This window comes from Arvicanthis niloticus, chromosome 27 (assembly GCF_011762505.2).
Source record: "Arvicanthis niloticus isolate mArvNil1 chromosome 27, mArvNil1.pat.X, whole genome shotgun sequence".
NCBI classification, from domain to species: Eukaryota; Metazoa; Chordata; class Mammalia; order Rodentia; family Muridae; genus Arvicanthis; species Arvicanthis niloticus.
The window spans coordinates 28,483,279-28,508,477 of NC_133435.1; the positions used below are offsets into that span (position 1 = coordinate 28,483,279).

Here is a 25,199-nt window from a genome sequence, read left to right on the forward strand (position 1 = left end):
CAGCCGAGCCACAAATCCGGTGACACAAAACTGTTCCCTTGGTTTCTCGCTGGTCAGTAGTTAAATCCAGCAGGGTGATCCCGAGACAGTTGGTGGCCATGTGACAGGTGCCCATCTTTGACCAGGGGTTAGCTGAGGGTCCCTGTCTGGGTCTCAGCTAACATTTAGTATGTGTGAGTGATGCGCCAGGGTCTGTTCTAAATACTTGTATTGCTTCCCTAATGCTCACACATCACTAGAGATAGAACTGTTGTCATTGCCATCATTCCTACTGGAAACAGGAGGACAAGAGGAGACAGCACAACCAATCTGCCTATGATCATCCAGATGGTAAGTGCCAAAGCCTTTAGAACCCAGGCCCTGTGCCGCAAAGTCCCATGTCTAATTACCTAACCACCTTGCCCTCATGGCCTCCTGGAAGACTTCAGTACAGAATTGGGATGGAGCAGAAGTCGAAGATGTGATCAGTTGCACAGTGCACCTCACCTGCCTTACTGTGATGCCTCCCCCATCCTACTCTTCTCACCTCATGGGATATTCTCTAGGTCCCACCAACTGACTAAGAAGCCAACACAATTTGATGTCAGCAGCTGGACATTACAGCCCAGTTCCAGGGTGGTGCTAAAGATCAAGACAGAAATTTCCTAGCATTTTAACCATTTTAGCCCTTTTATAATTTGGATGTCCTCAATAAGACTTGTTTTTAAATAGGAGCTTTGTTGTAAGGTTTTAAGAAGGGAGAAATACAATCAGACTGGAATTCAGAGGCAGGACGTTTGAGAGTTAAAGGAGACCATGAAACTGCGGTCCTAACCCAATGGTTCCATGGCTTTAGTGCATCTTGGGATTTGGCAGAGCTCTAACTACCAAGAAGGACTTCATGAGATACAGCTACAGGATCTTGGGCTTCCCAGCCTTCGGCTCATGAGCTGAGGCGATTAATTATGATAAAAGCATCTCGAACGTTCTAAGAGACGGGAACTTTTGCTGGACCTCTCATCCAGAGTTAACAATGTGCCTTGAGGTCACTTTAAGGCTGCTGTCCTACTGTGTGCTCAGCCTGTTTGTTTAAACTTCTTTTAAGAGAACAATGTTCCAGCCTTGCCTTACTTGCCTTGGACCTCCCAGCTCCCCACTAAATGCATAGATGCAGTCCTGTGTGTTCTCCCACACCCCTCACCCAGAGCAATGCATGTGTGTTTCCACATGTGCCACTTACTTGCTAAAAACAGCAAGGGAGGTTGAGAGCCATCTTATGAAACGAATATCCACTGTAAGTCTGGAAGACATCATTCGGATACTGCTTGATCAACAATGATCTTTGCAGTACTGTCTGTTTTCTGTGCCACTTGGTGTCAGTTGGAATCCATGACTTAACCTCTTGTAAAACTCTATTAAAGGCTTCTGTAAAGTGTCCTCCATTCCGTCCCCTGTCCAACATTTTCCACCCTGTTCCACAAATACAACCCTGAACACTTGAAGGGGTCGTGGTGGCTGCAGACGGAAGGAGTCTTCAGGAAGAACAGTACCTCATCTTTTTTTTTTCCGGAAGGTTGTTCTGGGCTTAGATTTGCTGACCTTGCTTAATGGACATCCACCCACATCAGCTTTTATAGACTTACTGAATGCTTGTTCACCGCTTTGGCTTTTCACACCATACTGGTTCTCATTGAGAAACCTAATTGATCATCATCACCACTATCATCATCACCACTATCATCATCACCACTATCATCATCACCACTATCATCATCATCATCATCATCATCATCACTTTATAATTCAGAACAGAATAGACCACACTGGCCTAAAATTCCTGGCACTCCTGCCCCAGCCTCTGGAGTGCTAGGATTATAGGCACGAGCTACCATACAAAGTGCAGAAGCTATTTTTACAGCAAAGGTGAGGAGGCAATGCCTACACTACGATGCACATAGACGTTGTATTCCAGACCCCAAGCTCCACTTGGGAGGCAATGTTTACGAAGTGCAGCACCACTGCCCATCCTGTGCCTGCATGTTCTGCACCCTCACAGTTAGACAGAGTTGAAATATTCGAACGCGTTTTGTCCTTACTGAACACGGACAGACAGCTGTTTCTTCCCGTTACTCCCTAAACAGGACAGTGTAACAACCGAATCTTAATTTGCATTGTGCTAGGAATTGAATGTAATGTAGCTATGATTCCAAGTGCAGGGTGGGGCACATGTAGGTCACAAGCAGGCACTTTATCATTTGTGTAAGGGGCTTGAGCACCAGCAGATTTCAGAGAACCCTGGGACCAGTGTCACCCAGAGGCTGAGCAACAGCTGTCTCCAAGGAGCCAACACCCACTCTTTCCTCTGTACTCTCAGTGTGCAGGTCTGAGTGTAAGGGTGACATCAGGAGAAATACCTCCTTAACAACCGTGTAAGAAAGAACTGTTCCTTAGCTCTAGGACTGAACTATGGGTCTAAAAGCCTGAAAAGGCCCACAGCAGCAGAAAACAGCAATGCTTGGATAACTTAGCAGCAATCACCACCAATTGGTCAGTGTAGTCTCCTCATGCTGCTTGAGGATGGAAAAATCCAAGTGGTGGTGGTGCACGCCTTTAATCCCAGCACTGGGGAGGCAGAAGCAAGCAGATCTATGAGTTCGAGGCCAGCCTGGTCTACAGAGTGAGTTCCAGGACAGCCAGGGCTACATGGAGAAACCCTGTCTCAAAACAACAACAACAGGACTGAAAAGAACGCTCTTGGTGTTAGAGTGAGGAGACTTCACTAATGAGGAAAATGATTGAAAAGATAGCAGAGTCCCTTGGAGTTCCACCATGTCTTATAAAAAAAAAAAAACAACCAACCAACCAAAAACAAAACAAAACAAAAAACCAACGTGAGGATCTCTGAGGCTCCGACCTTTGTGGATAAATGTTTGGGCCACTTTCTGGGGATAAGGGTGTGCTCTTCCTTTCGTTCTGGTTTTGTAAGGAACGTTTTGTGAGTACTAGTCACAAAGGTCCTCTCATCTGCAGGTCCACCTTTCTCCAGAGCTGAAGTGCTTTAGTCATAAGGGTTTAACCCTTTCCCTTCTGACTCCCTTTTTGCAGAGCATGTTGAGTTGGCTGCAGACCTTGACTGTAAATCGGCATCTAGGAGTGTTGGCTGGTAAGCTGGGCATCTGAGTCTCTTAGCAATAAAGCAAAAGTGCAACCTTAAAAAAAAAATGTTTGGGCCATTCTATTGACCAACAGATCCCATCAGTCAAATGGTTGGCTAAAAAGAGCAAGCACGTGGAACAGGAAAAGGATGAGGGAAATGGTTTAGAAATTACACCAGGTGTAGAAATGAACACGCTCAGTTGTTACACATTTTCTTCCCTGCCACGTCGTGTACACACAACAAACAGTTCCCAAAAACTTTTCCCAACTACAGGTGTGCTACTGTAACCAAACTTAAAGTGTATTCTGTGGAAGATGATTGAGATGTGAATGGGAGGACCTGAAGAGTGGCGAATGCTTGCTGTGCAGGTATAAGGACCCACATTCGATTCCCTGCATCTATGTAGAAAGCCATGGCAGTGTGGCTTGTGATCCCAATGTGGGAAAGGGGAGCAGGCAGAGAGCTCACCAGGTGGCCAGCTTCGCTGAATTAATGAGCTCAGGTCCAAGTAAGAAACCCTGCCTCAAAAAATGGTTCACGAAGAACAATAGCCTTCCACACCCACGTGTGCACGACCATAAGCACATACACAAAATAATAATTGTTTTGGTTTCTAAAGTCATTTTAATTCAAATATTTATTTACACTTGTACAGCCTGTATACATGTATGTATACCACATGCATGCCTGGTGCCCACAGACACCAGTAGAGAGTGTCAGATTTCCTGAAACTGGAATTCCAGAACATTGTGAGCTGCCATGTGGGTGCTCTGCGAACTGAACCCTAGTTCTCTGGAAGAGCCAGTACTCTTAACCACTGATCCATCCAGCTCTCCAACCCTGCCCCCTGTCCCAGATAATCATTTCTTTACATTGTAAATGTTAGAGAGTTGGCTCAGGGTTTCAGAACGCTTGCTGCTCTTGCAGAGCATCTAAGCTTGGCTCTCATCACCTATATAACACAACATACAACTGCCTGTGACTCCAGCTCCATGGGATCCAACATACTCCTCTGACCTCTGTGGGCACACACACACACACACACACACACACACACAATTTTAATCTTTAAAAAGCAATGAAACATGTTAGCTTGGTTTTCCTTTAAGCTTTTGACCTATGACCTTCCACAGCAAGTACACATTTCTTAGCAAGACTGGGAAGAAAAACACCTCAGTTACTTTAACTTGATGAAAGAAAATAATACTCGAAAGAAAGAAAAGAGGCACTCATTCTGTGTCAGGTTCTCACTCAGAGTAGTAACAATAAAGTAATTGTGACTTTATATATGATTTTCTTTTTACAAAAAAATTAATACACTTATGTAATTTTCATAACATGAAAGTGTGAGAAGAGTGCACATGAATGTTGATCCCACAGTCAGTAAATATACAAAATGTGTGTTTTGTGCATCAGACATGTTGGTACAGAACTGCAACTCTAGCCCCTGAGAGGCTAACACAGGGGGAAGACTAATCAGAGGTTAGCCTGGCCTATATAGCAAGACTCTCCCCGAAGAAGACCAAACACCCAAGCCAAACAAATGAGCAAACAAACCATTTGTCAGTGGAGGCTGGAGAGATGAACCAGTCATTGAGAGAGCTCACTGTTCTAGAGGACCAAGGTTCAATTCCCAGCACCCACATGGTAGCTCACAACTCCCTGTAACTCTAGCTCCAGAGCATTCAATACTTCTGGCTCCTGAAGGCTTCCAAACTTATGTGCACATACCCACATGCAGACATACACAGTATACATATGTAAAAATAATACAAAAATGATCAACTAAAGCATTTAGAAAGCTGTTTAGAAAGACATTTGTGTTGGGTTTTATATTCATGGATGCTGCCAGGTTGAAATTTCCACAGAGGGCACTTGCTTAATAATTATTCTACTTAATAATTAAAACAATGGAGCAGTATCCAGGTACGCTGTCAATAAAAGCTGACTCATCTTCTCCCAGGATTCCTCTCTGTTTGTGTGAGGTTTTTAGGAGTCTTAATATTTTCAGATTTATTTTTCTCCTCCGCATACATCTTCTCAAGGAACTACAGGGTAAAAAGAGAAAGTCTCTTCATTAGAATGCCAACTAAAAACTAAACACTTCACTCGGGCAGATTTCCTTAGGCTAGACGTTTTAAGTGAGTGAGAAGCAGTTGTTCAGTATCATAAATACTCAGACTGAATTCACCCTCGGCCTGTGCCCCAGCTTGGGCCAGCCCAGCTCAGCAAAAGCTTATGCTGTTAGAGGCCTGGGATCTAGCTGGGTCACTGTGGACAATGTACAGACACTGGTATATATCCACACAAGAATATGCTCCCCTGTGATATGATTGATGTGAATGCATATATACACAGAATACATTATGGGTCAGAAAGAATGAATGTTCACATATATATTTAAGTGACAGTATGTAAATATATACATACTGATGTGATTTTGCATATATGTACATTTGTATGTAATTTACATTTGTTTTTTTTTTCATTTTCTTGAGACAGGGGCTCACTCTGTAGCCCAGACTGGCCTTGAACTCACAGCCATCTCCCTGCTGCAGCCTCTTGAGTGCTGGGATTACAAGTGTTTACCACATCTCACTTCATATACTAAGATGAATTCCCTCTTTCACATGAAAGGTTTTCAGTAGGGGAGTAGCTGCAGGATATAAGAAAAAGGGGCAAAATAGTGCCAGAGTCTATGTGACTGTGTTCTCAAGTGTCTCACCTTTATGCAGGGGTACAAACTCTCTGGAGTTTGTGCAGCAGAGAGTACTGCCAGTATGTTAGACATGTTCCCATCTGCCCCTGTCAATCTATGTGTGTATCAACAGGATGAATTACAGCAGCAGGGACAAATCTGAATTGTGGAGCTCTCTTGGTGCCGCTTCAAGGATATTGGCAAAAATTTGACCTTGGGTTAGGACAAGGATGTAGGCTTATCATCTTGATAAGTCCCTGAATACTGCAGGACTTGGTTTGTTGTCTTGTTTGTTCCTTGACTATTTTGCTTATGCTTTGTTTGTTCCTTGACCTAGAACTGACCCTTTACAAGTAATTAGAATGGTGTAAAAGTAGACTGGGAAAAAAATACCAAGGCTCCTCAGTACTGGCTGGGCTCATGTTATACTGTTGTCTACTTGTCTTTTCTTTTCAAACCTTACTCCCTCCTGAGAGACCCTGTTGACTGACTGAGCTGGCTTGGTCACTGAATGAAAGAAGGAAGTTGTAATAGTATAAATATCAAGCATAGTTATATACTCTCTATATAAAGATATACAAGTACACTTAAGTGGGCTTTATATGAAGATCAAGTAGCTACTGTATATATGTCAAACCCAGTATGATAGACTATACAGAGAGTATAAGTAAATATAGTTAGGGGCCTGTCACTGATGCTCTGAGCTGAAGGAGAAACTCCACTGAAATTTATGACGGAGTGTTTCAACACTAAATCTCAGCCTCATGCTTTAAACTTGCCTAAAGCCAGGCTGTTTCTGAGCATGCTCAATATGTTCATTTATTCAACATTAAATACAAGCCACTCTTAGTTCTATCACTCTTGAGAAATAGAGTCCAAGCCAGCTGTGGTACTGTGGTATAAGTCTTGTACTCGGATAGCAGATCACAGAAATCTGAAGTTAGGGGCAGCATCAGGTACATAGCGAGTTTGGGGCTAGCTTGGGCTACACAAGAAGACCCTATCTCAAAACAACAACCATTAAAGAAAGAGAGAGAGAGAGAGAGAGAGAGAGAGAGAGAGAGAGAGGCTCAGTGTCCCGTTTCTAACATCTGAGTGAGTACCTTGGCTATCCCGTCCTCCTGGGAACCTGAGGGACACAGTGGTGGACACATGCATGGACTGTCATTAGCTATGACACCATATGCCTGGGGTCCTGCTGTCTGGGTACACAGCTTGCTGTGGTCTACTCAGCTGATCTCTTGCTATGATCTTTGTGTTGGAGGTGTGTGTGAGCCTGCCCTATGGAAGAAGGCTGGCACACCCTTTCTATATTACAGGCCACGCCTGGATCAGGGAGAGAGCGGACAGAAGCTGAGAGACCCCCAGACATGAACTTTTACTGTGTTTCTGTTTAGACAGAGCTCATGCTGCGTGATACGGATTTTAAGTGCCCACTCCATTTCATGCTGACCCAAGCCATGTAACTGTGTCATTAGACCTGAAAGTTCTGGAGCCCTAAGAAGTTCCTAGAGAGCACATACTGTCTTAGTAACAGGCTCTGCAAGCTCTGCATCTCGACTCCCTTTACTTTGGTCCAGAGGATAGCAGACTTCAAAGCAGTAGGAAGATGGCACCTCTACAGTGGCATTAACCAAAGGGCCCCATCTGGAAAGCAACGCTGAGTTTTTATTTGATGCATCCTTCCTGAGGCTTAGTGGATGCCAGGGAGGGTACTTCTCATCCACAGCTGTCTTCAAAGCTCTCAGCAGGGTTCTGCAAAATAACTCACCCTGGGCATCCTGTAGCCCCTGCTTAGAATGAAGTCTTTAGAGGCTGCTGTCCCACGCAGGTCTACAAGCAGCTGCTCCTGAAAGAGCAGTTTAAAAGAGCCAGTGAAAAATCTGGGGAGAAACTTCCATGAAGCTCCTCCCTGCGAGCGAGCACTTTTCCTTCTCACCATGGGGTTCACCAGTTATGTCAGTTTGCCAGTTACATCAGTATGTCAGTCAGAAGAGGAGAGCTTCTGATTCCATCCTCTTGCCCTTTCTTTCCCCTTACCCTTGTATGAAGAATAAACAAGTAAAACTTTTGACTTGGGATGTCTAGAAACTAACTTATTTGATATTTCTTAATGAGGGAGGCAAGCGAGCTATCACACCGATCAAAACGGGCCTGTTTCAATCCCCTCCTCTGAATATTCAAGCATCTCTTGGAGTTTTCTTAGCATTTATTTGAACTAAAAAAGCGGATGTAGAGCTGGGCGGTGGTGGAGCACGCCTTTAACTTCAGCACTTGGGAGGCAGAGGCAGGCGGATTTCTGAGTTCAAGGCCAGCCTGGTCTGCAGAGTAAGTTCCAGGACAGCCAGAGCTACACAGAGAAACTCTGACAAAAACAAAACAAAACAAAACAAAACAAAACAAAACAAAACAAAAGCGGATGTAGAAATTTGCATACTGCAATTCAACTCTTTAAGGTCATTTCACCTTCCAAACACAGTCAGTCAAGGATAGTGAGAACCCTTGTGTTCTTGGTGAGACTGTCATAATGGCTCACTCACAGTCACACCTTCGGTGCAGAAGTTAAATCTTCCCTTGGGCATTATGAAAATGTGGTTTACCAGCAACACTGTAGGCTGGGCATGGCAGAACATGCTATGATCTTGACCCTTGGGAAGGTGAAGCAAGAGGATCACAAGTCCTAGGCCAGCTTCGACTACGGATGTAAGACTAGGCCTCCACAAAGACAACCACATAGAACAACCCTATTGTCTAGACTTCCCCATGTCTAAATCTCCTGATGAATAATGTTTACTGCCATAGTTATCTCAACCACAACGTCCCATGGAAAAGAAAAGATACTACATCTTCTATAAGCACTCTGACAGATACCATAAATAGCTCTTCTGTCAAAACAAAATATTATGTTATGAGTTAAATTCACATAAATGTAGGCACTCGGAAACCATGCACTCAAAAAAATCTACTAAGGATTATTTATTTTGGAATTTATTCAAGCATGCTGTGCTTATAGAGTCATGGCATACTCAATTTCTTTTTTCTTTTTCTTTTTTTTTTTTTTTTTTCTTTTGGTTTTTCGAGACAGGGTTTCTCTGTGTAGCCCTGGCTGTCCTGGAACTCACTCTGTAGACCAGGCTGGCCTCGAACTCAGAAATCTGCCTGCCTCTGCCTCCCAAGTGCTGGGATTAAAGGCGTGCGCCACCACTGCCCGGCCTTACTCAATTCCTAAAAACAGTCTTTTATACCCAGCACTGGGAAGAAGAAAATGACCTTTCTGGTCTGCCTAGTGGACTGATGGGTGATTACTAATGAAGCATCTGCTACATCTATACAGGGTTTTACCTTCCCATGTGTCTCCCTACGAGTATCCGGAGACACTCTGGTCTGCTGTAAAAGGGAAGAGGTCTACAGATGAGCTTGTCAGAGTCCTGGGAAGCATGTGTCAGCACCTGCCTGTTTTCAGAGCAACGGTGATGACCTTTGCTCCAGAGATTCGTGTACACAGAGACAGGCAGGCACACAGCTTATCTACAGTAGAGCAGGGCCACGTCTTAGTGGTGTGGATTTGCTGCTGGGTCATTTAACCTTTGACCTCTCTCTTAGGGAGACTCTGTAGCGACCGAGTACTGTTAATGAAACTTCCCAGGTGCAGCTTTGAATTCTTTGACAGCCATCTTGTGCTGATAGGAAACAAGTTCCACAGTTAGTCTCCTGAAACTTCACAACGTCACTCCAGTTCGGAACACACTGTGCTGGGCCTAGCTCCTCATCCGCCTTTCAACATTTACTCATGGAACACATTGATCAAGATGGCAGCTGTGGGCTGGGTGGAGGTGCACACCTAAATCCCACCATAAGGAGGCAGGAGGATCTCTGTGAGTGTGAGGCCAGCATGGTCTCTGTATGGAGTGCTAGGATAGCCAAGGCTATGAAGGGAGACCATGTCTCAAACACAGAATGGTAGGAGTAGTGTTCTGTCTTTAGAGATACTGTGTTTACCATGAAGCCAGCATTCAAGTCTTGCTTATTACATGCTCTCCACAACGTTTTGCCTCTCTCATTGCTGAACTGAATACACACGCCCTGAGACTTTGGGGGAACCTTCTTGCCCAACCTGCAGCCACTGTCTGTGCTCAGACAACCGGATCTCAGCATGTGAACACACCTGCTCCTCAAGCTGCTTTTTAAAATTCCAGTCTTGAGCTTTGTGTGAGACCTTGGGGTCAACCAAAGGTTCATCTGCTCTTTGCCTCTTCCACAAATTGGTGTTCAGATACCAGGCTCCGTAGCTCGTCTTCGCCCGCTTTGGCTTCTGGGGATTCTAGAGAAAGTAACATAATCCCAGGGTTGTCGCTGATGCTGCTTACTTATTTATTAGTCACTTGATCATTTCAATAATCTAAAGCTCATCTTATGAAAGGTGCGTTGTGATTTAGAATTTACAGCTAGTTCTTGCCAAAGTGTTTTACCAAGTTTCAGTGTGCTTTGGGTTTTTGTAAAAGAATCATAAAACATTCATAATTAGGAAAACAGAGTCACACCCAGGAACACGGGCGTTGGATGTGCACAGGCTTAATTTCAGTCTTTGTTCTTTCAATAGCTGTGAGTCCACGGGTACACCACTTCAATTATTTGTCAGTGAAGTGGAGATAACAGGGTTTTAATCCTGTAAGAGTGTCTGGAGGATTATAGGAGATGCTATATGCAAAGCAGGTAGAAATCAGGTTTAAAAAATCACATATTTTACCCAAGAGTGATGATCTTGAACAAGACTGGTGAGCCAAACTATTAAAGTTAAACTCACTAAGCTCAGCACTACACTCAGCCTTGGGAGCACTATGCTCAGCCTCGGGAGCACTGTACTATCTTTGATCAAACTGTTTCCTACCCCCTAATCTTCTGCCCCTTTAATGGAGAGAAAAAATATAAAGGAAGAACAGGTCTCACTCTCTTTTCTGATACTTCCATAGTTGTGCACTAAGGAGAACTTCAAGCTGGTTCACAGCCAGATGCTGCGGACACAGCGCTACTGTCTGTAGCTGGATATCTTCCCACTACATTTGTATAAAGTTCAGCGATTGGGCTGTATGAGAGGTAGGTGGAGTGAGGAGTCGGGAGGAGGGAAGAAGAAGGAAGAAAGAGGAGGACCGGTAAGAGAGTGGAGGGACAAGCAGCCATGGAGAATTATGCATGAGTCCAGGATGATCCTGGGTAACAATTTATATCTTAAGGTTAGATATTGGGAAACATCTCTAATTGTGTGGGCATCTTGTTAACTGAGCATTTCCAAATATATAAATATTGGATAATCTTTATATAAGATAAGCATAAGAATCTTCATTCTACTGGGTGCAGTGGGCATGGTGGGTATTCTGGGGTTCAGCCAGAATTGTGGCGACAGCGTGCTGGATTGGCAGAGCCAACCGCCACACTGGTGTCTCATGTGTGTTAGGGCCGGTATTTCAAGCTAGCCAGAGCTGTGGTCTAGAGCCAGAGACGTGGGAAAATGGCGCTGTCTAGTAACAGCCTGGACCGGGCACCCCATTTTTAAACATTACCTGCAACACATGTCATCTTATCACAAACAATGACTCAACTCGTGGGAGGGACACAGAGACATGACATCACAATTCTGTCTCCATCCTTCGAACATTTAATTTTTATTCTATTTATTTATTTATTCTATTTATTTATTTATATTTGGGTTTTGGGCTTTGGGAGACAGGACTTCTCTGTGGAGCCCTGGCTGTCTTGGAACTCACTCTGTAAACCAGGCTGGCCTCAAACTCAGAGATCCACTTGTCTCTGTCTCCCAAGTACTGGGATTAAAGGTGTTTGGCACCACCACTCAGCACACTTTTTTTTAAAAGATTTTTTTTTCTTTTACCTGTATGAGTGTTTGCCCGAATGCATGTAGGGATCACATGTGTACAGGCATGAGCCTGTGGAGGTCAGAAGTCGGTGTTAAATCCCTGGAACTAGAGTTTCACATAGTTGTTAGTCACCCACCATGTGGGTGCTGGGAAGTGAACCCAGGTCCTCTGTAAGAGCCACAAGTGCTTTTAACCACTGAGTCGTTTGTCTAGGCATATATATATGTATCGGGGTGTGGGGAGATGGGAGTTTTGCAAAGGGGAAACTCCGGTCCTCTGGAAGAGCAGTGAGCTTTCTTGACGTCTAAGCCACCTCTGCATTCCTCTTGTCTACATTTAAACTATGTACTAGAAAGTGGGACAGAAGGTCAGGATACTTGGAAGAGCATGCTGAGTCTAGCCCCAGGAGGCACTGCTCCCACCAGCTTCCATATTTGATGTTTTGGACAGGCTGTTTAACTTCAGAATGTTTCACATGTGCATCGATGCCTCCTGGGCTTCCTTCCCACACCTACTTCATACTATTTCTGGTGGTATCCTCCCAACCACCCAGTCTAAAGTCTGCAACCCTCTTACAACATGCTTTCCCTTCTTTCTTTGCCCCATGTTTCTTAGCAGCACTGGCCACTGTCTCATGTGCTGTGTATGCTTCGCTGTCTGTCCACCTGTCTTTGTGCCCTCTGGAATGCAAGCTTGGAAGGCTGTTCTCCACTATGCCTCCCTAGCATCTAGGACACTTAGAATATAGCAGGTGTTATCTATAGATATATGCTGAATTACAGTGCTGTTTCTTAACTCTGCCATTGTTGACATTTGGAGTTTGACCACTCTTGGCTGAGGAGAGGTGACTGACCTCCTCATGGAAGGACATTTATCAAGGTTCCTGGTCTCTGTCTACGAGATGCTAGTGGTACCTGCTGAGGTAGGACAATCCAAGATGCCATCTGCAAACACTGCTACATATCCTTGGGAAGAGGGGGATGGTGCAAAATCTCCCTCAGCTAAGACACCCAACTGAAAGTAGGGAAGCAGAGAATGGGGTAAAAGAGCAAGTGAAAGAATTAGAACCCCAGCGAAGAGAAGAAGTTGGTAACTTATTAGTGATCTTCCATGACTCGGCACAAGCAAGATCTCTTCTCTGAAGCCTTTATCAAAACTGCCCATGTCCTGTATTTGTTGGATGGATCATTTCTTCTTACATGTGTACACACAAGACATCATTCTGTGGCAGTTAATCATTTGCCTGTTGACGTCACTAGAACTGTAAGTTCTGAGTGTAGGAAGTAGCCCTCTGTAGGAGAAAAATGCAGGCATGACCTGACAGACAACCTAAACTGGGCTTCTAAACAAGTGCGGCACGCCATGCCTCAGAGGTCAGAGTGTTGAATTCCGAAGTAGGATGCATAGCCGATAGCGGGCCAGCAGATGAATCTACATTCTCCACTTTAAAGTGCTTCTTCTGCAGAGAGACCCTGGTGGTATGAGTGCTCACTATCCATTCCAGGATAATGGGCTAACCAATGACAGTCGATAGGCTTCTACCATATAAGTGGTCCTCACGTGCAATAGTAGATATTGTTTCCTAAAGCTGTCTCCAGAGTGGTTCATTTCTGCACCCTGTACCAGTCCACAGGCATTGCAGTCTTGTCAGAGGACACCCTAGTAAAGATGGCAGCTCTCCAGTTTCATGTAATTTGCTAGCCACACCTTTGAACAAATCGATGCTCAGAAATGTTTATTGAATGAATAAATAAGTAGATGGATGAATTGGCATACAGAGTGAAGAGGAAAATGGAGAGATGAGGACACACGGTGCTATGAAGGGTGGGAATTAAGGATACAATGATCTCCACCAAGCAACCTAGAAGAAAAAAAACTTCACAGCAAAACTGGCCACATACCCTCATCTAAAAGGAGATAGAGGTCCATGCAGGGAAAGGGGGGCTTCAAACAGAATGCATGAGCAGAGGCATAGTGAGAGGGGAAAACTGTCTTAAAGAACATCAGAGGACAGAATGTAGCAGTGCTGAGAATTCTATGTGGGCAGAAAGCTGAAGATGAGGACTTGCACGTCCAGAATGCAAACTGATTTTTCCTCCCGCTTGCCACATTTGGAACACAGAGAAAAACACTAGCCTGCAAGATGCTGGGCCTCAGTAACCAGGACAGTGATCCCTGGGAGAAAAGGGACAAACAAAGTAAGTGTCATAATTGCATGCCAACTGCAGAAAAAGAGTCTCTAGGGCACACGGAGAGGAGGAGCCCAGAAGCAGCCCAAGGGACTCCTCAACTGAGGAAACAGGAGAATCAAGAATCCAGGGAAAGCCAGGTAGCAGAAGTTCACAGGACAAAGCCCCAGAACAGAGAGAGGGCTCTGTGTGTGGCTGTGATGGGGTGCAGGGCACATGTACAGGAAACCACCCAAGATTCAAGCAAAGAACCAGCTTAATGCCCCAGAGGGAAACTACCTGATAGTCGCACAGGGCTAGGATCAGTAACCTCTTCCTCCCGGAAGACTAAAAGGTTCACAGGACCCTGGGAAGAACACACTTGAGGTCTTGTTCAGTAATGAAATAATTAGCCCAAGACCAAATATTACTTTATTCTTTCTCAAGAAATCTTAAAACCAAGACCCCCGAAAGACCAGGCTTCTTCAAAGAACTTGATTATAGCTCAGAACAAATTTCAAAAATATTTATAAAAGTGTAAAAGTACCCAAAACACCCATTAAGGTAAAATACCCAGTGCCCAGCATCCACTCACAAACCACCAGACATGAAGCCATGCAGGAAAACCTAGCAAACCTCAAGGACAGGGCCTGACACACAGCAGATTCTGACCTGTGATGCAAAGACACCGAAGCAGTTTCTGAGCTTATCTCATATGCTTCCAAAGATGAAGTAGAGACATGGAAGGCAGATAACACACATCAAACACCTAAAAATGAAGACTGGAATTATGAAACAAAGCCACAAACATTTCAGGAAAAGAAATCACAGGGTTTAAGGACCTAGCAACAACAACAACAACAAAAAAACATAAACAAAGAAAGAAAACAGAAGCAGTGAGCTGGGACACAGGGTCAAGACTCCTCAGGAGTAGTTCAAATGCAGGGAGAGGCCTGAGGCCAAAAACAGAGTCAGGAACTAATGGTCAGATTTTTTTTCCCAAAGTTTATGAAAGAAGTACACTGTACATGTGTAAGAAAATGTCAAAATGCCACCTATTACTCTGTACAAGTAATATATACTAATAATTTTCAAAAGCAAAAAAAACCTATGAAATGTATATGTTCATAGGATGAAGATACTCAGTGAACCCCTACATAAGTCGAAAAAAGAAGGGTGTGTGTGTGTGTGTGTGTGTATGTGTGTGAGAAAGAGAGAGAGAGAGAGAGAGAGAGAGAGAGAGAGAGAGAGAGAGAAACAGAGACAAAAAGAAAAATCTAAAAGCATCCAAAGGAAAAAAACACATTCAGAAAAGCTGGTCAATATTTCATAAGAATAATCTGAAATAATTCAATCAAAACAATGGAGCAACAGCTTCATACTACTGAAATGAAAGCTAACACTGTGAACCTAGAACTCTGTACTCACAAAATATTGTATGTGTACATATGTGTGCATGTACATGCCTATCTGCACGTGTATATATACACGTATATGTGAGCACATGTGTACATGTATGTCTGTGTGTGCGTGTGCATGTGTGTTGTGTTGTGTGTGGGGTGTATGCATGTACACACATGTGCAGGTCAGAGGTCACCTCTGAGTGCCAGTTCTTACTTTCTCTTGTTTGAGCAAGGGTCTCTCTGTTCACTGCAGAGATGCCAGGCTGTGAGTGCCTGAGAATTCCCCTCACCCCCATCCCCTGGCTCCACCATCTCCCCATAGGAAAGCTGAGATCTCAGACACATGTTACTGTGTTTGGCTTTAGATACACTCTAGAGATTCAAACTTAGTTCATAATGTTCATGCACCAAGTGCTTTACCGACAGAGCCATTTCCCCATCCGGAGAGAAACCGTTTAAGTTGCACACATTGGATTCTGTTTTTCTCTTTAGAGAAATAAAGCTATGTGGTAAGATGTGTAAAGAAAAAACACAGGTAATTCAGAGCTAATTAGAGATAATGTTCTGTTTTTGACTTTGAGGGAAGACACTCCCCACTCAACACAGGCACTCAAGGCTGCTGTTGACTCACACAGCAAGGCATGTGTGCTTTATTGCACAACAATTGAACGGAAAGTTAAAAAGACTGTATAGAAGCTACCGCCCTTCAAAACACTGATGCAACTCTTCCTTCTCCTCCCACGCTTCCATGTTTGCAGCAACATGTGCTTATGTTAGGCAAGAGTGTGACTGAGAGGGATGCTGTGGGGTAGAGAGATAGATACGCAAAGGTTAAAAGCACTTACTGCTCTTCTGGAGGACGGAGGCTCGCTCCAGCGCCCATGGTGTTCTTGCAGAGGTGGATCGTTGATGCAGAGTTTGTCCTGCAAGGTTGACATGGACTCAACTACCTTTAACAGCAGCTTTAGGGGATTCAATGCCTCTGGCTCCCACAGGCATCTACACTTGTGTGCACATATCCATATACAGACATACATACACACACATAACTAAAAATAATTTTTAAAAATTCTTAACCAAAACAAAAAAGATGTGTGGTTAACTTGATTCAGATAAAAATTCAAGGATTCTTTGGGCATGACATTAATAGTGTTCAGAGTCATTGTTGGATTAGTCTAAGTAATAAGCACTCATTATTAATATAACTAGGTGTTATGGCTTCAATTTAGGAAATACATTAAAAAGTCTGTCTCTAAAAATGAATAGTCACCAACAATTCCAAATGATATGTCCTCTTCAATACAAACCATTACCGTAGATATTAAATATTCATTCTCTTATCAAATATTTATTAAATGTGATAACATTCTGGGAGATCCTCTTTAAAAAGCCAGAGTCCCAGAGAAACAGAATGCAAGAACATTTACAACTTTAAGATAACTCAGTTTTCTTAGATTTTTGGTTAGTTCTGTGGTCACCTTTTCTGGAGCCGCCTCTCATGGTCTGGTTTATAGCACAACTCTGCCTCCTGCGGTTTGCTCAGCCAGTTTTCTTCCTTAACTCTCAACGTACCTGGTTTAGCCTCAGCCTGTGAAGCTCATCACAGCTGCGTCTGGTCTGATAGTCAAGGTCAAACTGCTGCAGAACTACCTCTTCGTCAATGGTGGAACTTCCCTGAAAGAACGCTACAATGTGTGAATGGAAGACAGATGGCCAGGGTCTCCCTGCTTCCTCCCTTCAGCTCAAGAAGTGCTGACCACTCCTGAGAGACAGGGAGTTAGTAGGAAAAGTAGACAATGCTCAGGGAACATTCATTGGTGACAGAAGTACCTGGAGCAGCATGGCTTTTGCAGTCTATGGAGACTGCTTTAGGAGCTACAAGAAGCCATGAGTCCCTGAGGAAATACTGTCTGACCAAACACAATCTTTTCTGACACTTTGTAGCAATGATATTCTTAGAATGCTTTTCAAATGTATCTTTAAAAAAGGAAAAAGTGTTTGTGTATGTTGTTGAAAATCTGTGCCATGTGTGTCCAGGTGTCTCCGCAGGCCAGAAGAGCTAGTCATATGCCCTATAGCAGGAGCTGGGGGGCAGTTGTGAGCTGCGGTGGGTGCTGGGAAATAAACCTAGGTCCTCTCAGCCACTGAGCCATCTGCCCAGGCCCTCTCCATGGCCCAGTTTAAAGAGGCCATTTCAACCTTTTTGTACACAGAATAACACTGTCCTTGCCTGTTCCCTGGACACAGTTGGTAGAAATGGATGCGCTGAGTGGCTCAAGGAGATGACTTTTGGCCTAAACCTGAAAGATACACTCGAGTCAGAAGAATCCCACTTTGGGAGATAACCATTGGGAAACAGAGAGGGCAGGGTGAGTGGGAGATGGATGTGAAGTAGTATTTACGGAGGGTAAATTACCAGGGTCAGAGCCTTAAACTCGTGGAACAGCAACAGAACAAGGCTTGGGATAGTAATGAGAAGAAACACAGCAAGCACAATCAGTGAGGTGCAAGAGTCCATAGTGTAGAAGGAAAAGTGCCCAGTTCATGCTGGAGACTCACACCACAGACTGCTGCGATACAGGAGAATTTGAGGGCCGATAGGACTCTGCTTAGAGAGACTGGAAACACAGCAAGCTGGCAGAACAGCTGAGCCAAAGTCTCGGGGTTGGCATTGTGAGTGTTGTTTTGTTTCGTTTTCTTATTATAAAGAAAATTTTATTGACCTTTGTTTCCTTAAACATTCCCAGGCTTCTCCAGCTTAACTCGCTGCAGAGATGAACTGCGCATAAGCAAACACTGAGGGAGCTGCTGGGGTTATGGAGGTGACTCAGCTGGCAAAGGCCTGCTGGGACATACTTGAGCTAAGTTCCCAGAACCCTGAGAGAAGAGCCAGGCATGCTGGTGTGCCCTTGCAATCCCAGCAGGGGTAAAGGCAGGTGGATTCCTGGGGCTTACTGGCCAGCCAACCTAGCCTAATTAGTGAGCTCCAGGCCAGGGAGAGACCCTGTCCCAAAATTGTGTTTGGCATCTGAAGAGCAACAATTGAAGTTTCCTCTGGCATTCATGAGTAGACATATACACACTCATATACACCACACCACACACACACATACACACACACACCACCACCACCACCACCACCACCACCACCACCACCCCTGCACACATACATGCATGCACACATGCATGCACACAGAACTAAGGAGTTTGTGCTTTAAATATCAGAGTTCTAGATCAGATTCCTAAAAAGACTTTTTAGAGGCAACCACCCCATGAAACTCCCACCACAAACATTGTTTATCTTCTCTAAAAACTCTCTCTCTCTCTCTCTCTCTCTCTCTCTCTCTCTCTCTCTCTCTCTCTGATTGAATTTTATGTGCTTGCATGTGTGCACAGGCATGTTGCATGCCATGGCACGTGTGTGGAGGGCAACTTGCAGGAAGAAGCCACTTCTGTTCTTCCAGCATGTGGGTCCCAGGAATCAAACTCGGGTCACTGGGGTTGGTAGCAAGCACCTTTACTCTCTGAGCCATCTGAGCCATCTAGCCAGTCCTTGGCTTGCTTCATTCTTAAAACCTCATCAAGATGCTTCCTCTCCAGTAGAAAGTGGTATTTTTCCATCCATAGATTGCTCTTTAAATAGAAATAAAGTGTTTTTTTTTTTGGGGGGGGGGGAGGGTGTTGTTTGGTTGGTTGGTTTTTTGTTTGTTCGGTTTTTATCATCTGCCATAGCTGTTCTGTGACCCATCTTCTTCCTTCACCAATGCAAAGGTGCATGTGTGTGAATGTGATGTGTTCCCCTTGGTTTATGGTTTCGTCTTACTAGGGAGCACGTGGGACTACAGAGGAGGAGGGCTGGGGGCTGGTGCTCAGGGTCTGGGTCAGACCTGCTGGCATTCAGCTCTCATTCACCAGTGGGGTGAAGGGGAGACAGCATGGAAGGCTGGAAGCAATGCTAGGCCACTTTTTCCAAAAGGCAGGAGACAGGACCAACAAGATGGCTCAGTGGAGCACACAGCTGACGACCACTTTTAGTGTTTCTCTAAATCCTCATAAAGGTTGGAGGAGAGAAGAGACTCCGTGAGGTTGTCTTCGAACCGCCACATTCTCATTGGGGCACACACACAGCCACACATCCATACCATATACACACTAACAGTAATAATAATAATAGTAATAATTAATAATAATAATAATTTTAAAAGTCAGAAAGAGGCTCCTCCACTATGTAAGGGAAGCTCTATGCAGCCATCTTTAAGATGTCTCCTAAGGGTTCCTAAATGTTCCGCCCAGGCAGAGCCATCTTCAGCAACAGGAATGAGTGAAGCGGTGGGAATCAGACAATCCTGTACAGCCGGAAGAAGAGGAGGAGGAGGAAGAGGAAGAGGAAGAGGAAGAGGAAGAGGAAGAGGAGGAGGAGAATAGGGAGGAGGAGAAGAAGGAGGAGGAGGAAGAGGAGGAGAAGAAGCCTCACCTCACTATGGGTGGGTGGCAGATAATCATGGTGGTTATTCTGGCACAGGCACAAGGCCCATGCAGCAACAGGAAGCCCAGGGTTCTGCCTTGTTGGCAAAGGTTTCTCTCACCCCTCCAGGTTGCTCACAGGTTCAACGATAGCTTAATTAACTTTTGGCACCCGTCTCTTGAGGAAAACTTCGGAGTGAAGTTGACAGAGATGTCAGAAAGACCTGAGGACAGTTCCCAGAAGCAGGTCAGCAGCTACATCTGGCTGTGCTTCGATCTCCTAGAGCTTCCAGGTAAGTCTCCCTTCTTCAAACCCAATGAGTTATGTTTGGGTTTTGAGGACAGTCAAAATGAAATCGTACTAAATGAACACACTGACTAGGGCTGGCAGGATGGCTCAGCTGCTAAAGCTGCTTGCCAACAAGCTAGATAAGCTGAGTTCAATCCTCAGGACCCACATGACAGAAGGAGAGAGCCAACTCTCACAAGTTGTCCTCCGTCACTGTGACCTGTGCCTGTGCGCACACACATACACATATATAAATGTAATGAATATGTGTATAAAATATTTGACTAAAAATTACTAATGCGTTACAAATCTGAGAGGGATGTAACACTGGAAGGCCTTAAATCCAGGAGAATCATCAGGGAATCAAAAACCTCTGCAGAGACATGGAGACTAGAATAAGAACTGAGGTTCTTGAACTAAAGGCTCGGAAAGACCTGATAACCAAGGCAGACATGTCCGCCCTTTAGAAAAGCACCCACAGCCAAGTGTATATAAAAATGTGAAATGCCACAGGAGTGAAGGATAGAGAGGAGATTCCTATTACTAAAGTGGGAATGGAAGCCATAAAGGCCACAGCCATGGTGCAAGATAGAAAAGTGAATATTCAAAACAGCTCTGAGCTTACAAACGTGCAGAAGTTTCTTGTGCCCAAAACTTCCTGTGGTCAATGACTGTGCAGACAGTTTTCATCATGGCTGATAATTTAAAAAAAAATTTTTTTTTTGAGACAGGGTTTCTCTGTGTAGTCTGACTGTCCTGGAACTCACTCTGTAGACCAGACTGGCCTCGAACACAGAAATCTACCTGCCTCTGCCTCCCAAGTGCTGGGATCAATGGCGTGCGCCACCACTGCCCGGCTAAGAATTTGACTCTAATAATGTTTAATAGAAGCAACTTTGAACTTGATGTGTTTCTTCCACACTCGGGACTGAGTCAAGGGCTTCACACGCTGAGCTTGACTCTTTATTTTTAAAGATATATTTATTTATTTTATGTGAATACACTGTCACTGTCTTCAGACACACCAGAAGAGGGCATCAGATCCCTTTACAGATGGTTGTGAGTCACCATGTGGTTGCTGGAAATTGAACTCAGGACCTCTGGAAGGGCATTCAACGTTCTTAACCACTGAGCCATCTCTCCAGCCCCTGAACTTGACTCTTGATGGTAACTTTAGGTATCACTGCTAACTTACTAGATCGGTGGCCCAGCGGCAGAAGTCGCTGACTCCTCTGCGTAAGTCATCATGGAAGAAACTGTCTTTATAGATTGAATCCACTTTGCTTGCCTTTTCTTCACAAAGCCACTGGCCTGATCGTGACGTCAGCATCTTCTTGGTCCTACATGCAATGAGATCATCAAAGAATTGAGCACGAGGCTGGATGAATCCAAGTGGGTCTCAAGCAGTATCACTGGGAAATTCAGTACTCTCAAGGTCTCTACAAGGTCACATGAGCTATAGCTTCAAACACCACATTCCCTCTTCAGTACTAGAAAGGCAAGTGTGTCATGGTGTGTCATACTGATTAAAACTTAACATTAAATCAAGTGTTACGTCAGCTTTGAAAGTTACAAGTACTACTTATTAATTATTACATGTACCAGGTAGAAGTCGCTGCATTTGAAGTTGACCTATAATCTTTAGAAAACCGAGTATCTTTGAAAGTGAGCTCCCTCCCTCCCTCCCTCCCTCCCTCCCTTCCTCCCTCCCTCCCTCCCTCTCTCCCTCCTCTTCCCTTCCCTTCCCTTCCCTTCCCTTCCCTTCCCTTCCCTTCCCTTCCCTTCCCTTCTCTCTCTCTCTCTCTCGCCTCTCTCTCTCTCTCTCTCTCTCTCTGTCTCTCTCTCTCTCTCTCTCTCTGTCTCTCATCTCTGATGTCCGACTCAGGGATGTCTGGTAGATTCTGTCTGTTTCTCTAGACTGCCATGAAAAGTTCTCACTGGTCTTTCTGCATCTTCCTGTCTGTCCACCCAATCACTAATCCTTTATTTGAATTTCAGGCCAAGTGCTCACTGCTAAATATAAGTCTGAGCATGTCAAATGCAGCCACCCATCATCACACTCATAAAGCGCTTATTAAATGCAGACATTTGGGCTGGGGATACAGCTCAGAGGGAAACACTGGCCCAGCACACAGAAAGCACTACAGCCACTTCCAGCATCACGTGAGAAGACGTGATGGTGCACACCTGTAATCCCAGCACTTGAGAAGTAGGAACATTAGGGTCAGGAGGAGTTCAAGGTCATCCTCAGCTACATAGAGAGTTCAAGGCTAACCTGGGCTAACTGAGACCATATCTCAAAAAAAGTTCTTTTAGCAATTAAAGAGTATATGTAGGGGTGATATTTAGAAAAAGGCACCTGGTCCAGCTTGGTCCCGGGCAACCACCATGTTCTCACTGCTCCTCAACTCTGACTGGGGCTCCGGCTAGCTAGATGCACAGGCCCTGGCACCCATGAGAAGCCAGCGTCGGGGATGGCTCTGCCAATCCACCACACTGCATCCACAAAGCTTGGCTGAACCCCAGACAATATCTGCCATCCTTGCAGTACCCAGTAGAAATGAGACTCTTAAAGCTTAATGGTTATCTAAAGGATTCGTATATTTAGAACTGCTCAATCAGCAAGATGCCCACACAATTAGAGTTGTTACCCAATGTCTAACATTTTGATAGAAGTTGCTACCCAGGACAGATTTAGACCCATCCATGGTTTTCCATGACTGATAGTCTCCTTCTTCTCCTCCCCTCCCTCTTTTTCTCCCCTCCCCTTCCTCTTTTCTTCCCCCAGCCCCACCTTCTCTTCTACTGCCTAATTACCAAGCTCCACTGCAAATACAGTGTAGCAGAATAAGTATCCTGCTACAAGTAGGTAATCCAGTAATACATATTCCCAAAGTTATGCAACCAACACAACTATCTCACCCCAAAACCATGAATAGTTCCTCTCTATTTCCACCCTTCTCCACTTCCTGGTAAACATGAGTCTACTTTCAATTACTATGCGTTTGCCTATTCTGTATGTCTCATTTGAATGGAACTATACAATCAAGTTTTTTTAAGTGAGTGACTCTCACTTAGCATAAAACTTGCATGGATCATCTATGAAGACACATTACCAGTAGCTTATCCCTTTGTATAGATGAGTAATATTTCACTCGGTAGCTGTATCACATTTTGTTATCTGCTCACCAGTTGATGGGTATTTCAGTTGTTGCCATACTTTGACTATTAGGATACCACTGTTATGTAGGTTTATGTAAAAGTTTCTGTGTTCAACAGTTCCTCTTCCAATAAAAAGGCTTCACTTTTCGAACAGCCCCTAAGGATCTTCATGGTTGATCCCTCCTTGTGCCTTCAGCTCTTTTCAAAAGGAGGCCCCAAAGCCTTTGTTTTCTGAGCTCTAAACACAGTGACCCCTCTCCATTCATCCTGCTTCCAATACGCAGGAAGTCTTTGCATAGCTGTTCCATTTCACTACAGTGTCTTTCTGACTGCTACATATATTTATAGGTTCTTTGTAAAAGTTAAGTTCTTACATAGCTCAAACTGACTTTGAACCCTCTATGTGGTAGCACAGAGGTTCTCAACTTTCCCTAGGCTGTGGCCCTTTAAAACAGTCCCTCATATTGTGATGAGCCCTCCAACCATAAAATTATTTTTGTTGTTACTGCATAACTATAATTTTGGTACTGTCATGAATTGAAATGTAAATATCTGATATGCAGGATATCTGATCTTCAATTCCCAAAGAGGTTGAGACCCACAGGTTGAGAACTACTTCTCTAGGGGGCTACAGTGTCTCTTTTGGAGGCGTAGAGATGGCAGACTCATTAGGAACAGCAGTACCAGGTTCAGGGGTTGGGGTAGTGATGGTTTTAGCCTGTCTTCATTCCTGGAGATGGGAATTCTGGCTGAGGACATTATTTCTAATACTGCCATTATCTGACACATTTACATGAAAAGAAATAGAGTCCTGAAAGTGTCATTCAATGCCCAAAGGAGTCGTGACCTACAGGTTGGAAACTGCTACAGTAGACATGACTTTGAGCTCCGGATCCTTCCACCTGCACCTCATAAGTACTTAGTTACAAGCAGATTCCACCAATCCTATTTATCTGGTCCCAGAGATTAAACCCAAGATGTTTTGTGCACTAGGCAAGCGCTCTTAACAACTAAGCTATAACCTCAGCCTATATATTGCTTCTTTCGTGAGGCAGTCCACAAGGATAGCCCCTGAACCTACCCTTTCTTCAGATATCCAAATATTAACTTGTCTTCCATGTCCTGTCCAGCAAGGCATTAAACAGGGGTCCGGGGAGATCACCTAAGAGAGTGGTGGCGGCGCGGGGGTAAGCAGGCAAAAACGCAAAGAAACACGGCTTGTCTATAGGCTGATCAAACCATAATTTTTACTTTTTCACACACAGGTTATATAGACAACAAGGCAGGATGTGGGGAAGGGGATGACACAGGAGCGTAGGTGTTCAGGGGGAGTACAGATATCTTCCAGAACAGTGTGTCAGCTGGGTGAAGCTTCAGGGGACAGGACACTATGACTCCGCCTATGATACTTGGGCATCTATAAACTTGTCTCTCTGAAGATAGGTGACCATGGTAGATAGTACCAACTTCAAGGTCTATGACTAAAGTCTGGTAACTAGCTATCAAAGTTGCTTTTTTTTTTTTTTTTTTTTTTTTTTTTTTTTGGTTTGGTTTGGTTTGTATTTTTCGAGACAGGGTTTCTCTGTGTAGCCCTGGCTGTCCTGGAACTCACTCTGTAGACCAGACTGGCCTCAAACACAGAAATCCACTGCCTCTGCCTCCCAAGTGCTGGGATTAAAGGCATGCGCCACCACTGCCCGACAAAGCTGCTTGTTTACAATAGCTTCTAGCCATCTGTTCCAATGTTTTTCCACAGAGACCCAAGACTTTGTGATAGCAGGCATGCATGTTAGGCCTACATGTTCAGGCCTATGGCTGATTCCAGGCCTTCAGTGTATAAACAGAGATGCCCCTGACACTTCCATTCATTTAAGAGAGATCTTTAAGCACCAAGTATGTGCTGGAGATTATGTTTTACTGATTCAACTGTATAGATAGCCAAAATCCCTGTCTTTGCATGGCTTCAGCTACGCAGGATGGGGACATTGAGGCAGACAATCCCATGC

At 44.4% G+C, this 25,199-nt stretch overlaps 1 protein-coding gene across 1 annotated transcript in view; it reads right to left on the reverse strand.

Annotated features, from left to right (window-relative positions):
* Positions 1–3,737: 3,737 nt before the first annotated feature.
* The window catches only part of Fam47e (family with sequence similarity 47 member E), a 41,017-nt gene continuing 19,555 nt past the window's right edge, over positions 3,738–25,199 (reverse strand). The window contains 6 exon segments of the mRNA XM_076926494.1: positions 3,738–5,184; positions 7,606–7,683; positions 10,000–10,155; positions 16,124–16,201; positions 16,851–16,952; positions 21,227–21,371. Of these exon segments, the coding sequence (XP_076782609.1) occupies positions 5,086–5,184; positions 7,606–7,683; positions 10,000–10,155; positions 16,124–16,201; positions 16,851–16,952; positions 21,227–21,371 (658 nt within the window). The 3' untranslated portion in view covers positions 3,738–5,085.